Genomic DNA, 17,210 nt, shown 5'->3' on the forward strand with positions numbered 1-17,210 from the left:
TGTACACCTGTATGTTCAAGATAAGTTTCTGTGATGCTGAGTTCATCAGGTGATAGTAAGGAATAGAAAATTGACTTGCATTGTTATTATGCAGGGCTACACACTTGCAACATTTTTTTTTTCTACTGATCTGACCTGTCTGTAGGACCAGTAGGTGCCTATTTTCCATTTTTTACTCATGCATTCCTGAAAATGTTACTGGTCCGACAGTGATTTTAACTGGTCAGGTACCATCAGACCAGTGCCAGTGTGTCGAGTGCTGTTAATTATGGTGACTATAAAGGAGACAAGATTGTTTTCAGACATTCCACTATGTATGGCTGCTTCTATGGTAGGGAGATCTCTATTATCCCTTGGATTAGTACTTTGATGTCGTTTCTATACAGAAGTGAGGACATACAACTGTAAAAACCACTCTCCCCACTTACCTTACAAGTGCTGTTGGCTATGCATTCACTCTGTGTTGGCCTACATTGTGTATGTATAGACTCCAATTTCTTCACAGGCCTTGCTGTGTTACAGTCTTTTGACAATTAATTTGGCATAGTCATAAAACAAACTAGACTTCTCTTAACCTGTTGTGGATGGGCTACAACACGCATTTCCCATAGACCCCTTCCCGAGTATACTCGGGACTCGTCCTCAACGGGTTAAAACAGTTTTAGCCTTATGAATAAACTTTAGGTGAAGATCATCTGTTAGTGATTGTACCTGTCTGCTCCTGTGCAATGTATCCTGTTCACCTTGTAACAATGATTCCAGAGACCGTAAACTAAGGATGATTTTGAACCCACCCCCAGGGCCCAAAGCCCTTCTATTAGAAATCTTTTTCTCTAAAACCAGAAGTGATAGAGTTCAATTAGTGCTGTGGGTATGTACATTGGTGACTGTAGTTTGAACTTTGCTCATGGTGGCCCTGGGGATGCCCCCTTGCAACCAGGGCACCAAATTTTGGTCCAATTTTTTGCTTCTTCTGGAAAAACCCATGATGAATATTCACCAAACTTGGCAGATAGCATTCCTAGGGTTATAGAATCTGAATTTGTTCAAATGGGCACCATGCCCATTTCATTTTCTTGAGAGCACATCCACATAGTTGATCAAATTTGTACCAGCCGTGGCAGGTATTATCGCTTGGGTGATAGAATATAGATCAGTACAGATATGCACCATTCCCCACCTGGGGGCCTCCTGGAGCGCAATGCCCGAGGGGAGGGGGAGACAAATAAAACCCCCATCTTGCAAATTTCAACTTAAGTGGTAAGCGAACTGAATGTAGAACTATGTACAATTTAGATTAGTGACTGTAGTTTTAAGTTTGTTTGTGTCAGATCTTCTATCTAGAACCAGAAGAGTATGTTAGAAAGAGCTTATTCAGTGCTATGAGTATTCAAGTAGATTGGTGACTGTAGTTTCTACTTTATTCATGGCAGATCCAGGGGTGGGCTGGGGGAAGGGGGTTCAAGTGGGGGGGGGGGGGGGCAATACATTTTCTTCGTCTCCTTGTAAACACATGGTCAAATTTGTCACCAAACCTAGTGCATTATCACAAGGGTGACAAAATGTACTCAATACAAGGACCACAAAACCCTCTATTTAAAAAAAAAAAAAAAGAAAGAAGACAAATATTGTTTCAAACTGGAATGCTCTGAGTAACATGTTATACAAAAGTGAAAGCGTTTTCAAAGTTGTTCATAGTAGATCCAGGGGTTGGGCTGGGATTGAATTGGGGGGGGGGGGGAATTTTTACATTTGAATATAAATATCTTTTAAACTGCATAGTTAGATTGTCTATAAATACATTGTACTTTGCAAGTATTTTTACCAATACCAGTCTGATGGAATAATGCAAACTGAGGTGAGCTTGGGGTGAGTATGGGACCCCAGGGTCTACTGATAGCAATTACGATCGCTCTCCGGCCGTTGTCTGTCGTCCATCTTCTGTTGTGCGTATCAATAGGATCTCAATTTGTTCAAATGGGCACCATGCCCCCCCTGGGGGCCCCCAAGTGGCCCAACCCCCCCCCCCAAAAAAAAAGGAATCTTCAACAATCTTCTTCTCAAATGCCAGGATTGCTTGAGCTATTACAGTTTATTACTATGGGTCTCAGTAAATTGATGACTGTAGTTTGTTCATGGCAGATCCAGGGGTGCCCCCCTCAGAGCGGGGGGGGGGGGGGGGGGGGGATAAATTGTACATAAGTATTTTCCATCTTCTTCTTGAAAACCCAATGATGAATTTTCACTAAACTCAGCAGGTAGCATCCCTAAGGAAATAGGATCTCATTTTTCATACCCCCGCCACACGTAGTGTGAAGAGGGTATAGGAATCACCGTGATGTTAGTCGGGCAGGCAGGTGGTCGCGTGGGCGGTCGGGCGGGCTATCGGGCGGTCGGGCAGTCGGGCGGGCGGGCGGTCGGGCGCGGGCGGGCGGGCGGTCTGTTGCAAAATCTTGCGTCGTGAATTCCTCCTACAGTTTTGAAGCAATTTAAATCAAACTGAAGATAAATGATGGTATTGAGGTACAGATGTGCAAGATATGTTTTTTGTGTTTGTCGGACAATGCGTTGCCATGGTAACCATAAATTTACCAAAACCTTGTGGATTGAATAACTCCCATAGTATTTAAGCAATCAGTTTCAAAATTGGTATCTATGATGATCTATAGGTGTAGTTATGCAAGACACTCTTTGTGTTTGTACTTGACAAAGCGTTGCCATGGTAACCACATGTTTTCTTCGAAATCTTGTGGAGTGAACAACTTCCACAGTTTTGAAGCAATTGAAATCAAATTTGGTACAATAGGCATTATGGCCTTGAGGCATAGATGTGCAACATTTTTATGTTTGCCGGACAAAGCATTGCCATGGTAACCATAATTTTACCAAAACCTTGTGGATTGAATAACTTCCACATCATTCAAGCAATTAAGGTCAAATTTAGTATGTATGATGATCGGGAGGTGTAGTTATGCAAGACACCAATGTGTTGATATAAGAAAAATGTGTGGCCATGGTAACCACTCATTTTTGTATCAAATTGAACCATTTAATCTATGAAGGTAAAATTTGGTGTGTATAATGCTCTTTAAGTGTAGTTTTGCAAAATGTCCTTTGTATTTGTATCGGACAATGCGTTGCCATGGTAACAGCATTTTTTTTTTAATCCTGTGGAGTGAACTTCTTCCACAGTTTTCAAGCAATTGAAACCAAATTTGGTAGGCATTATGGCCCTGAGGTATAGATGTGGAACACATAAATTTTGTGTTTGTCACACAAACCGTTGCCATGGTAACCACAATTTTACCAAAACCTTGCAGATCGAATAACTTTTCCATCATTCAAGCAATTAAAGTGAAATCTAATATGTATCATGATCTAGAAGTGTAGTTTTGCAAGACACCAATGTGTTAGTTTAAGGAAAATGTGTTGCCATGGTAACCACTCATTTTTGTATCAAAATAAACCATTCAAGCTATGAAGGTCAAATTTGGTTATGTATGATGGTCTTTGAGTGTAGTGATGCTGGGGGAAAGCATGTTTCCATTTGCTGTAAGTCTTATACTCAGTGTCAACTCTGTAATTGTACAGTAAACTAAAATTATTCTGTTTCCAATTCGACAAATGCACAAACTTGGTATTAACGTCATTGCCCTCATGACATGACATTACTATAAAGCAACACTAGGGGCGGGGGTATTAATCACCTTCAGTGATAATTCTAGTTTTTTCAAATTGGCACTATGCTCCCCTGAGGGCCCCAGGGGGCCCACCCACCCCCCAAATTAAGGAATCTTTAAAAATCTTCTTCTTGATACTCAGATGAGTGGGAGACCCACGGGTCTCTTGTTATTGAATAATATTTGAAGAATTTTTAAAGAGAAAAGTATAATGCAAAAGGCTCAGATTAAAGATACCTGCACAATGTACAGAAGTGTGCTTTCGAAAATTTTGAATTAGATCATTTTGATGTGACCAGGACATAAGGTAACAATTTCACTTTTGAAAGCATGTATCATAGTAGCTCTGGACAGACAAAGTTTCAAATTTAAAGGTATTTTACCGCATGTTTGTGGTGAAAAATGCCCTTTTATCTCTATTTTTGTGTTACATACAGAACATGTATTTTTCAGCACCCCAATTTTTTAGTTTTACATAACTAGATATTAGTTGCTTTCAAACTTACAATAGTTATCATTTTAATACAGAATTCTCCAGTTCTCTTTTACAACACTTCTGAATTTCAAACATCAATAAGGCAACTTGTATGATACGTACATAACAGTTTTTAAATGGAAAATAATCTATCAACACAATTATTATCAGACTACTATGCTGCCTAAATGCAAACCAAAATTAGCATTACTTAGTTACAAATCTTTAACCTGTTTCTGCATGAGCTGAAATTTTCGCGGTGGCTTTATTTTCGTGAATTTCGCGAATCGCCTTTGAACCGCGTAATAACAACACACAAAATAACAACACGAGAATAACTAAGTTCAGTTAGACCCTCGCAACCGCGAAATTAACAACACGCAAAAATGTCCTCCAATTAGCAATTCGCGAAAATTAATTTCAGCTTGTACAGTATGTCCTTCAAAATTGGTTTTGAAAGTAGACACTGAGTTATGTACACTGTATGTGACAGATATGTACGGAACACCACTTTCAATTCACTGCATGCCTACATTGTAGTTTTACAATTGTTTTGCTTTTATAGTTGAAATGGGACATTTACCCAAATATACATATGGATTGAGTGAATGCAACAATAAATAAAGTAGAACATTTGTCAAATTTTGAGGAAAATTGTACATTCTGTTCAAAAGTTGTAATGTTTAAAGTTTTAGTGTCACTATGGCTGGATAAGAAGGCTACAACAGCTTGTGACATGGCACCAGAACAACAATATAAAGAGGATATAAGGAGAATGTCACAATATTTGAGTTTCCTACCAATATGAAAGTGCAGTTTACTTACCTCTTTTACAAAGGGGGAATAATGTAACCCTTATATGTCAACAATTCAAGAGAATGTGTACTTTTCATTTAAAAAATCAGATTTTGTGAAATTATCTTTATATCTTTATTATTCTGGTGTGATGGCACAAGCTGTTGTAGCCTTCTCATTCAGCTGTAGCTGTACTATGAGCTTTAAAAAAAAAAAATCAACTTTTGAACGGATTATCCAATTTTCCTTAAACTTTCACAGAATCCTTTCACTTTTTCACTGAATCCTTGTTTGTTTCTGTAATTTTCCTCTTTAAATGTCAAGGTCATTTGAACTGTCTTTAACTGTCACCTAGTCTATACACAGTAGGAATAGCTAGGGCCTCTGATGCTGATATCAACATAAACAGTGTGATGTAAGAGTGCCTTGAAAATGTCTAAAGTTTCTTTTTGTACTTGTTTTCCAGTATGCGGATTCATTCTTTGCAGAAGGCCTTGCCAAGTGGAAGGAACTCAACTGCACACAAGACTTTGGTAAGGATTACATAGTCTGGTATCCTGAGGTTGGAACTTGATATCAGTTCAGGGTTCTCACGTGGAATTTCCTCATGCTTGTCAGGGATGAATATAAAATGAACTAGATTGGTGCGTTTACATGCCTATGTGGCGGTGCATGTGGGAATGGGAAGGGAAATTTCCTACAAAACTCTGTAATGCTCAATACAACACAGATAAATCTCTGCTAAAGTACCACTAAATGAGACATTTTCACCGAGATGTAATGAGCGTTGGGAGAGGCATATTCTCACAGAAACCAAGCTGAAACTCCATGCATTATATTGGCAGTATGTGAAAGTGCTTAAAATGCTTTCAAATAGCAAAAATGTGTGACTATAGATTTACCATACTTTGTATTGTAGACAATCGTGTGAGAACAGTTTTGGAGTAAACTGCACTGATCTACAATTCTTATATCGATTGTGATAGTGATAGCATAGTGCTGTATATGCTATAAATGAACTCCTTTTTGTTTGTGAGTGAATTTTGCCAGTCACATGCTATTCACAAAGTTAGAAAGTGAAAGCATAAACACTGATCTCTACTTGCATGCTTACATTTCTCTCTTCATTAGTGCACTCCATGACTACAAATGTAACCATTTGTGAAATTGTCAGGAAGTCCCAAGTCATAAAGAATTTAAGACTCAAGTATACAATGTTACACAATATTTTGTCATGCTCAAGTTGTTAGAGTTTTCTCTGCTCACCTGAGCCAGAAGCTTAAGTGAGCTAGTGAGGTCATTCAGTGTTGGGTGTTCATCTGGGTGTTTATCATCTGGTGTCTAGCATGCTGTCTGTTGTGCATAAACTTATTACATTTTCTACTTTCTCTTGAAAACTGTGTGCCAAATTTTCCCCTAACTCCAAGTTTGGCAAATACAAACATGAAAGCACTTGCCTAACAATGCAACATGAGTGAATCAGCCTAAGGATGAATTTAAGTTGTTTAAACATCAGAAAATGATGGCAAAGCTGCTTGTCCAATTATTTAGGGCAACCAATTATCATGCTTAAATAAGTAAACTGAAAGCACACTTGCCTAGTGAGGCAACTGTAATAAATCTTGCCATAATGCCTCCATGCTTTGGCTCACAGCACCAATATGTATTGATGATCTGTGCTTACACATGTCGCTATTCCAGGTTCTGTTAAATATTTTGCGAATCCTACAGATAATTATTGTCAAAAGTGATTATTTAAGTTATTTTATTGCCTGTTAGTGTTAGGTTAGCTGTTGATTAAAAAAAAATCACAACTGCCTATGTTTAAGAAAGTTATATGACATATGTTCCAATGAGCAAATAAAGTGTAACAATTTTCAAGCCCAAGCTTATTTAGTTGTCATTGTTGCTTTTTATATCAACTTTCCTCATAGGTTTAGTATGTAATACACTGGCTTACATGAACAGTGAATTGCTCTTGATATTTCTTCTCATCATTCAGTCAACTTCAGCCATGAGATCTTGGGCCAGGTCCAGAGCTTTGCTCAGCTGGTCCATTTTGAGGACAAGATTGTTGGAGCACTGAAGAACCACCTGAGAGTCTCAAATAGCATGGCTTACCTCCCTCTCATGGAGTGAGTATTTGTGCTAACAATTCAAAGTGGGGTCCTTCAATGCATCAAAAAATAAAAACACCAATTTTATCTTGTGTTATCATGGTATCCTTAGACTTTAGATTTGGTAACTAATGTGGTAATTAAGATTACAAAGTATATGCAATTTGTGCTAGAACATCAAAATTATTAGTTTTCAGCCAAATTCCCTCCAGTTGCAAGTTCTTATGCTTTAAGTGTTATGTGACGTTATCATGGTAATATAGAGGGGGAATCACTTTTCATTGCTCTGATTCTTGTGTTGACATAATTTCCTGAGAGGCATCGAGAGTGTGTAGGAGAGATTTTAACTGGATGTACAAAAGCAATGTCTTGAGAAGCTATACTTCTGCAAATATACAGTGGAAACTCAGTTATATTGAGATCCATGGGACCAAGACAATTTGTTCTGTATATCAGATTTTTTTTTAAATAACATTAGTTAATAAACAGTGCAAAACAAAGGAAAGTTTATTTGGACTGGAGAAATTAGTTATGTCAGGTGTTTTGTTATAAAAGTAATGTGATTACAAGAAAATACAGCAAGGTTTATCAGTGGCAAGCATAGGATCAAAGAAGCTTGATAACTTTGCACACCTGTCTCTCCCATGTCCCTGATCTAGTAGAAGCCTTATGTTTAATATTCAAATAGTGTTTCCACACCTAAACTCATCCTCGTAGCAAGACATGCTAACTGTCAATCAGCAGGCCTTTTTTTAAGACCATGACCCCAGCACCTACAGGCCTTGAAATAGGATTTTGGAGGGGCAAGGCCATTTAGAAAAGGGCACTTTTTCCAAGAGGCCAGCCATTAAAGGGCACTTAGGTCAGTCAGAGGGGCACCAAGGCCACTTTGGAAAGGGCATGTTGGGTGTTTATATGTGATGTGAATGCCGCATAGAGCTGTATGCTATCATTCGACCGTGCTGCTACACTCCAGCAGCGCACGCACGCATAAGATCTCTCCACAGCAGACAACGTTAGGCAGTAGGCCATACGCAATATGATGTAGGTTCTGTAATACAATACGTTCTCAACGCATACACCGCGCTCGCTTTGGAGCACTTCCGGCGCCATTTTGCTTTGAGCATGCGGGCATGAATGCAGAGCGAGAGAGATGGCAATGCTCGCAGCCGTCCGACAGGCCTGGCATTTTTTAGCATGGCTTGCAACCACTTGCTCCGGCCCGCCGCTGCCTAGCTAGTAACTCTATGGCCGCTGCGCTGCGGAGGCAGTCGGGACGGTAAAAGCCAGTCGTACACGTACACGTCGTCTCGTATCTCGGAAAGATACTTTGAGTTTGAATCAGATATATTGGGACGCGAGTGAACTGAAGGTATGATATATGAGATCAGGAAAGTTGTTCAAGCTTATTAAAGTGTAGACTTTGAGAAAGGGCATATTATACGTCATAAATAATAACTTTCATTCTAAAAGGGCACCACGGCCACAAGAAAAAGGGCACATTTTTTTTGGCCGTAACTTTGATCAAGGAAAAAAAGGCATTGCGGCCAACGAGAGGGGCACCGACGGCCATGGCCGTCGGTGGCCGTCTGTTAATTCGAGGCCCGACCTATTTCATAAAGAAATTTTATTTCTGAAGTGTGATAGGTGAGGCATCAATGCTATATTGTGTCTGTGTATTTATGCATGGCTCCTCATTCTGTCAGGACTCAAAGAGATCATGCTGCAGAGCATTGCATCATCTCATGTCAGAGTCATGACATCTTTTGTCATGCTAGAATGATGTTTCAAGACATACAATGCAATTTCAACATACACACTGAGTTATTTAGACTCTCTTCATATCAATTATCTGTGTCAGTCTTCCGTTCTCTTTCTCTCTTACTGCATTCTGGCATACCAGGATTTGTACTGCTGGCAAACTAATGTACAGCCATGTTGTGTAGCAAGCTCACACTAAGACCCCGTTTACAGTGAGTGAAAAGGCCGGGCTCGGCCGTGGCCGAGCCTGGCCTTCAATTCACTGTAAATGCGCAAAAGGCCAAATGCGGGGACAAATCGGCCGCGCATTTGGCCAAGCTCTGGAGGTAGTCTCGGCCGCAACCGAGCCCAGCCTTTTCTCACTGTAAACGCAATCTGGACCAAATGTGGTACCAAATTTAGTCTGGCTTCCAGACCCTCTGCCCATACTATTTCGCTAATCAGGATATTAACGCCCTCAACGTTGAATAGTATAGTAGTATAGTTTAAGGTGGTTTTGTCCTGCCAAGGATTTTTTCCCCGGCAAAGGCCTTTGGCGAACGGTGACTTTGTCGCCGTGGAGTCCAGTTGGCAAAGGGTCTGGAAACCAGACTATACCAAATTGTGTTTGTTTACAAGCAGAGCGCCACAACAACAAAATATTGAAAGATTTGAATTAAAAGCCCGGGCCAAGCCAGGCACTGTAAATGGACAGAATTGCGGGGATCGGCCCCGCAATTGAGGCCGGGCTCGGCCCGGCCCCGCATTGTTAACGAGGTCTCTGACCCTGTTTACAGTGCAGGGCCGGGCCGAGCTGCGGCCGAGCCCGGCCTCAATTGTGGTACTCGGCCCCGCAATTTTGACAGGTTACAGTGGAGGGCTCGGCCCAGGTGTTTACATTCAAAGCTTTCAATATTTTGTCGTAGTGGCGCTCTGCTTGTAAACAAACGACTATTATTGGGAGCGCGCCAGTTGCATTTTGGTACCTCATTTGGCCCAGTTTGCGTTTATAATGAGAAAAGACGGCTCAGTCGCATTTGGCCTTTTGCACGTTTACAGTGAAATGAAGGCCTGGCTCAGCCGCGGCTGAGACCAGCCTTTTCACTCACTGTAAACGGGGTCTACAGTGAGAGCTCGGTCACACAGCCCAAAAGTCATGTAAACGCATGAAATTTGGTTGTGCGTGCTTGTCCGTCGAGAATTTTCGCTGAGTTACGCGATGAAAATCACTGATGAATTGCGCAAGAACTACAAAAAGATCACGCATAAATCATTAACAAACCACACGCACTTTCAGCGCATAGGCACGCAAAGGCCCCAAATAGGGCAAATACATGGTTGTGCGCGACGACTGAGGCCAACGGAAAATCACTCATATTCTGCGCATTATCACTCATGAACTGCGTATGAATCCTGCATGATTTGCGTATGAACGCGATAGTGGCAACATGTTCGCAAACAATTACTGATATTCCATGCATATTTCGCACATTGTACATGTAAGAACTACGCAAAAAATTATGTAAGACAGCGCAGTAGTGTGGGCGTGTTTATGCTTCCCCTTTTTGGGCCAGAATCAGCGTTTTGCGTCCTTGCTCATTTTGATATAAACGCCGTTTTAGAATGTCGTTTCAAAACGCACAAAAAAGTGCGTTTACGATTGGCGTTTGTGACTAATCACTTTTGACGGGGAAGCATAAACACAATTCACATCACATATGTGTTTAAATGATGTCATCTCCATCGCTTTTCCGGTTCACGTGAAAATGCGTGTGCCAGGCCAGCCAACCTTTCGATTACTGCGCTGCACAACACAATTTGCAGCAGGTGCTGATCCCTCGAGCTCCCTGTTGGTACATTCCTGTTTGTTTGAGAGTCCTAAGTTTAATCAATCTATGACAGTTTGCAGTCCGCGGGAGAGTCTGCTCTAGAGTAAAAGAAAACTATCAATGAAAGGTGATACCACTGTGTGATACGACCTTTTTAGAGGATGTAGTAACCTCAGATGTATCATTGTTAAATGTTGGGACTTCGTAGCATCTAGCAGGAAGATTGGCTTAATGGCGATCATCCTTTTGATGTAAAAAAAAAATGAAGCTATATTCTAGATGGTACTTTGATCATCATGCTTTCATTCAGTCATAATGATAGGGTCTAAACATGATAATAATTGATATTTCTAATGTGCACTTTCTTACGATTTGTCACTCAAGGTGCTACAATGGGGCATAATTACTAAAAAACCTTCAATAAAAACATAATTCAAATCAATAAGTAAATTAAGAAACCTAGCAAAGCCATGTGTAATGCTTCAAGTTACAAGTTTTATTTTCAACTCCTCATAAAGAAATCAATGTGATTTCATGAAAGCATTACTTACAGAAAAACATGCATTAACAAAATAATGTGCATACATTGTAGAAATCAAAGTTTGTGACTCAGGATGAGTCAGTATGTAAATTAGGATGTCCTGTACTCCTTACTGAACAGATGGTACACTTTTGTACTTCAGGCTTGACTGAAAAGTCTAGAGGTTTTCTTGATGATAAGATAAATCAGAATGTAACTTATTATCTTTGGTTTTATCATTTGATAAGATCAGCATGTCTACTGCAAGGGTCATTTGTAAACAAAAGTGATTATGTGACTTGAATACAATATGTATATCTGGCCCTCAACATCACACTGCATTTGTTTCAGTTTCAGTTATTCTTTCCAGACCAACTTTACTGATAATGCATGACATGATACCCACAAGGCAATATAGGATGATTTGCATAGACCCTTTTTTTGTCCACGTGAGTTGAGTTTCAATTTGAGTGCCTCATTTCACCGAAGCAGGAAACGTTTTAAAAAAGCATCAACATCAGTATACAGAACACTATTATGTAAGCAATTAAATACAGCAATATAAAATTACAGTTGTGTACAGAGGTGTACAGGTTATGCTATGGTAGAGAGCAACCAGAAATGAAGAAATGAAGAAATAAAGCTGACATGTAAAATTTTCATTCAATTGATAATATTTCATGACGTTAAAGGCACATAAAAAGTTAGAACAGGACATGACAAAAACAAATCATAACACACAATGACAAACAATATCAGATGTCCCAAAACATGTAATAGCATTTATATGTGGCAAACCTGTCATTTTGATATTTTGCCAATTGTGTGAATCTGTCATCACACATTGTCAAGACATTGTACTATAGACCTATTAGGAGAACCATGCATTATGGCGGAGGCATACCAGTCGCCGTAGCGATATTTCTAGTTTATTAAGAAATTTGATATCTTTTAATCATTTTTCCAGCATCGCCAACCCATGAAATGACATGTACAACTCATCAGCTTTCACAATATGTAAAGAAAATGGGGGGGGGGGGGGGGGGGGGGGGTCACCGTCCATCCTGACAAGTAAAATTGGATATAAAATTGGCGTTTTTTTGCATAGTTGCACTGTATATCGCCATTGACGCGCGCGCTGAATTTCAACTTTGAGGGGCCCATATGACGTCATATTGAGTCGGATTGACTTGAAACTTGGTAGAATTATTCCTTGACATTTCAGACATTCGATCCATGTGAAAAAATGGGAAATTTCTATTGCATATGAGCTCTGCGTGCGTATATGTGCGCACACGTACTCGTCCATCCATTTTTTTCAATTTTTTGAAATATGCTCCAAATGATCTGAAACGTTTGCAAAAAAAAAAAATTTGAGCTCGATTGGAGCATGTAAATATTTCATCGTGCACGTACGCGCATGTCTTAAGGGTAGAGATGAATTTTGAGAAAATGAGTAGAATGAGCTTGACTTGAACTATATGTGACGTAAATTTCATTGAAAAATTCCATTCCAGTAATGAGATATGAATGAAAATGTGTTTTCATATAATGACGTCATAGTGACGTCACGGTCGACTGATCACTATGATTTCATTAGATCTGTCGTCTTTGGGACATGATACATGTATGGTATAATTTTGAAATTGGTAGGCAGAGGACTTTCTGAGATAAGCTCTGCACAACTTTTGTCCAGAAATAAAGAAAGAAGAAGAAGACGAACAAAGAATCAGTACAGATACAGAAGGTAATCCGAGAGGATACTCGGATCAACTTATTATATTGTGAATATAACGAGTACCGATATAGGGCAATAATTGATCATGGCTTATCAATTTATAATAGTATTATTTTGTATAGGTGTAATTTGTGCTATTTTCATTTGGTCAGGTACTACACCATTTCACATCTGTGGTTAAAAATTTAATATAGTTCACTGGAAATGTGTGGAATAACTAAACAACTTTAAATCAATTTTATCAAATCCTGGACTTGTATTTTTGCAATATTTTCAAAACAAGTTTCTTAAATTCCTTTGATTTAAAAGATTTCAAAAAGAGAGCATAACAAGGTTATTCAAATAATTCATCTTTCACTGACATTTGTCCACTGGTTTGATAATGTTTGTGTCAATAGTGGAAAAACCAGTTAAAGCATCAGCTATCTTTTGTTTATCTGTAAATATTTTATCATTCAATCTAATTGAGTCTATACTGTTCTTTTCCTGTTCTTTTTTACCAAGTGAATTATTCATACTGAAATTCCCAAGTTTTCCTTGAAATATTCTTCACCATGTCGAGTTTTCATGAAAATACTTAGATTTTGCATTCCTAAATAAGCAGGTAACAACATTTCTAAATTATGTACTTTTTGATGATAATAAGTTGGATTATGTAAATGATTTATTTCAAACTTTATCCTTTTAGACACATTTTTGTTATATCTTTTAAAGGAAATATTTTTTATCAAACCATCAAACTGCTTAACAAAGGAATTGTATTGCCTATTCACATTATTATTTACTTCTATGGACAAATCAACTTCTTCAGTGCAAAAATCATTTCCCCTATCATATCATTGGTAATGCATTGCACCTTTAAAAGGATGGCCCAGAATTGTCTGATACAGAGAAAGAAAAACTTTTTATAACAAAAGCAGGCATTAAATGATCAGTTAATTCTGTTATTAAGATACCAGGTTTAAAATTCAATTTATTGTTAACAAAAGTATTGTCCAATGAAGTTGCTGAAGCAGTGGTATTCTGGTTGGATGCAGAATTACAGAGTTTGGGATTATACGTCTAATGCTCCCTCTCTAACGTACCAGTTCAATCACATGTTTTGTTTTTTCTCTCTTTTTTTTTTTGTCTGCATTTTCCTCTCACTCTTCCTCCATCTTGTTCTACTCCTTCTCTCTCTCCTTCTCTCTTTTCATGTATTACCTCTTGCCAGTCTTGTGGTTCAACTGGCACGAGACCTCCAGATGGATTTCTACCCTCATTTTCCGGAATTTTTCGATATCATCGTTTCGCTCCTTGACACCCAAGATGCAGAGCTGATTGAGGGCGCTTTCCAGTGTCTCTGTTACCTCTTCAAGTTTCTTTGGCGATATCTTGTCAGAGATATTCATGATGTCTACCGGTATGCACAAAAAACATCCATAGCAATCCTCTTTTTGTATGATTTCAATGTGAGTCACACGACAGTAGTAACCTTCTTTTAATAGGATAAGTAGTCATTTGATAGAAAGAAACAAAATCATAACTAGCCATGCTCTGATGATATTTACAAATTATAAATGAGGGGGTCGGTGCAATATAGTGCTAACCCACACAATAGTCATTTTGAGATAATCGCTGTTAAATGTTTGGAAAGTCCATACATTCATACATTAATAAAACATGAATGCATGCATTTTTTACCATCTTATTGCTTGAATTCAAATATGATATTTTCACGGAGGTTAGAGTGAAGGATAAGGATTATGAAAATGCATGTAACTCAGTTTTGACAAAAGTGTGGGTTAGCACTATATTGCACCGACCCCCTCAAATATATACATTTTCAGATTATTTCACTTTTCCCTGCACTGTCTTTTGGTAATCATTTGGTCGCATGGAAATATGCAATTCATGCTAAATCTCGGGGAAAGTTACTTCAAAGTGTCTGATTGATAGAAATTTCTACTGTTGCTGGTTTTACTTGCATTTTCATTTGTTTGCTAACTGCCAGCATGGGTGGGTTCTGTTTCCTGACTTCTTTGTTCATTTGAGAGGAAGGGCCAAGGTCTTGCTGAAGTTAATTTGACAACAGTTGAATGCACAAATTTTATACGAGGATAAGTGAGCGGTGAATTCTCACTGAATGACAAAAATTGAACAAACGTTGCTGTCTCACTCCTTAAAGGGGATGGCTAGTAACTGACACCGACCCCCTCAAATATATACATTTTCAGATTATTTCACTTTTCCCTGCACTGTCTTTTGGTAATCATTTGGTCACATGGAAATATGCAATTCATGCTAAATCTTGGGGAAAGTTACTTCAAAGTGTCTTGTTTATCATATCAAAATGCACTGATTGACAGGTGATGTCATTGACAGAATCTTGGTGGTGTTTGTGGGTGTTGTGCATGTGCATATCCAAGGAATATGAAGAAAAATAAAGACAAATTATTATAAAATATATATCACGTCTTTTTATATTCATTTGCCATGTAAGTGATGATGAGGGTATCATGAATCAGCATAGTTAACGTGCATTTGCATTGCATAGTCCCTTTAATCAAAGTACATGTATCTGCATATTCTTGGCTATTGTAAACAAGTATATATGCATTATGATGAATGCTGATTGATAGAAATTTATATTGTTGCTGGTTTTACTTGCATTTTCATTTGTTTGCTAACTGCCAGCATGGGTGGGTTCTGTTTCCTGACTTCTTTGTTCATTTGAGAGAAAGGGCCAAGGTCTTGCTGAAGTTAATTTGACAACAGTTGAATGCACAAATTTTATACGAGGATCAGTGAGCGGTGAATTCTCACTGAATGACAAAAATTGAACAAACGTTGCTGTCTCACTCCTTAAAGGGGATGGCTAGTAACTGACACCGACCCCCTCAAATATATACATTTTCAGATTATTTCACTTCTCCCTGCACTGTCTTTTGGTAATCATTTGGTCACATGGAAATATGCAATTCATGCTAAATCTTGGGGAAAGTTACTTCAAAGTGTCTTGTTTATCATATCAAAATGCACTGATTGACAGGTGATGTCATTGACAGAATCTTGGTGGTGTTTGTGGGTGTTGTGCATGTGCATATCCAAGGAATATGAAGAAAAATAAAGACAAATTATTATAAAATATATATCACGTCTTTTTATATTCATTTGCCATGTAAGTGATGATGAGGGTATCATGAATCAGCATAGTTAACGTGCATTTGCATTGCATAGTCCCTTTAATCAAAGTACATGTACAGTTGAACCTCTCTTATCCGGCCTCCCTTTATCCGGATCTCTCTATTATACGGACGCAATCTCGCCGTGATTTTTTTTTTTTTTTTTTTTTTTTTTTATAATTACGGGAAGAAAGGGGGATTCCCAACTCCTTGAGAACTCCTACACAAACACACATGAATTACATATTACTTCCAACATTAACATACACCTCTGTTTTGGGGTCTGTTACTGAGTGTAACAATGAAAAGGTTGCAGTATACACATTACTACATGTGGTACTACAATGGGCTACGTACTGTACATGTATAAAGCATTGAGTCTCCCGTATCCGGCCAAATCCCTTATCCGGATGAGCCCCGGTCCCGACTTGTCCAGATACGAGAGGTTCAACTGTATCTGCATATTCTTGGCTATTGTACACAAGTATATATGCATTATGATGAATGCTGATTGATAGAAATTTCTATTGTTGCTGGTTTTACTTGCATTTTCATTTGTTTGCTAACTGCCAGCATGGGTGGGTTCTGTTTCCTGACTTCTTTGTTCATTTGAGAGAAAGGGCCAAGGTCTTGCTGAAATTAATTTGACAACAGTTGAATGCACAAATTTTATACGAGGATCAGTGAGCGGTGAATTCTCACTGAATGACAAAAATTGAACAAACGTTGCTGTCTCACTCCTTAAAGGGGATGGCTAGTAAGTGATCAGTGGGAATCTTTCTGAATGCTGGAGGATGATTGTTCCAATCCTTGTGGGATTTATTTAAGAGTACATTATGTATCTATTGTTGTGTGAAAATTATTTGCTTCAGAATGGTCTCATATTCAAGTAATGTGCAGTTTAATGTTTTCCAGGTTAGCATGCCTGGTCAGTGACGGGGCATTAATTTGCAAATTACTTGAATAATATATTATTCAATATAAAATATTCTTCAAAATCCAGACACACAACTTGCATTATTCAGTTTGTACCTGTAAAAATTAAAATTAAACAAACACCAAAAACTGCTGAAGAACATACCAATACATGAAGAAATACATATGGTAATTAAGTTTGTACTCAGAATTGTAAAAAGTGATGAAAGTTTTGAT

The 17,210-nt window shown here is 38.5% G+C and overlaps 1 protein-coding gene across 1 annotated transcript in view; it reads left to right on the forward strand.

Moving 5' to 3' along the window:
• Positions 1–17,210, forward strand: part of LOC140228798 (small subunit processome component 20 homolog) — a 121,814-nt gene that overhangs the window by 23,917 nt on the left and 80,687 nt on the right. The window contains exons 3-5 of the mRNA XM_072309071.1: positions 5,417–5,483; positions 6,953–7,085; positions 14,108–14,296. Coding sequence (XP_072165172.1) covers positions 5,417–5,483; positions 6,953–7,085; positions 14,108–14,296 — 389 coding nt within the window. The remainder of the gene's footprint in view (positions 1–5,416; positions 5,484–6,952; positions 7,086–14,107; positions 14,297–17,210) is intronic.

The sequence above is a fragment of the Diadema setosum genome, chromosome 5, assembly GCF_964275005.1.
Source record: "Diadema setosum chromosome 5, eeDiaSeto1, whole genome shotgun sequence".
NCBI classification, from domain to species: domain Eukaryota; kingdom Metazoa; phylum Echinodermata; class Echinoidea; order Diadematoida; family Diadematidae; genus Diadema; species Diadema setosum.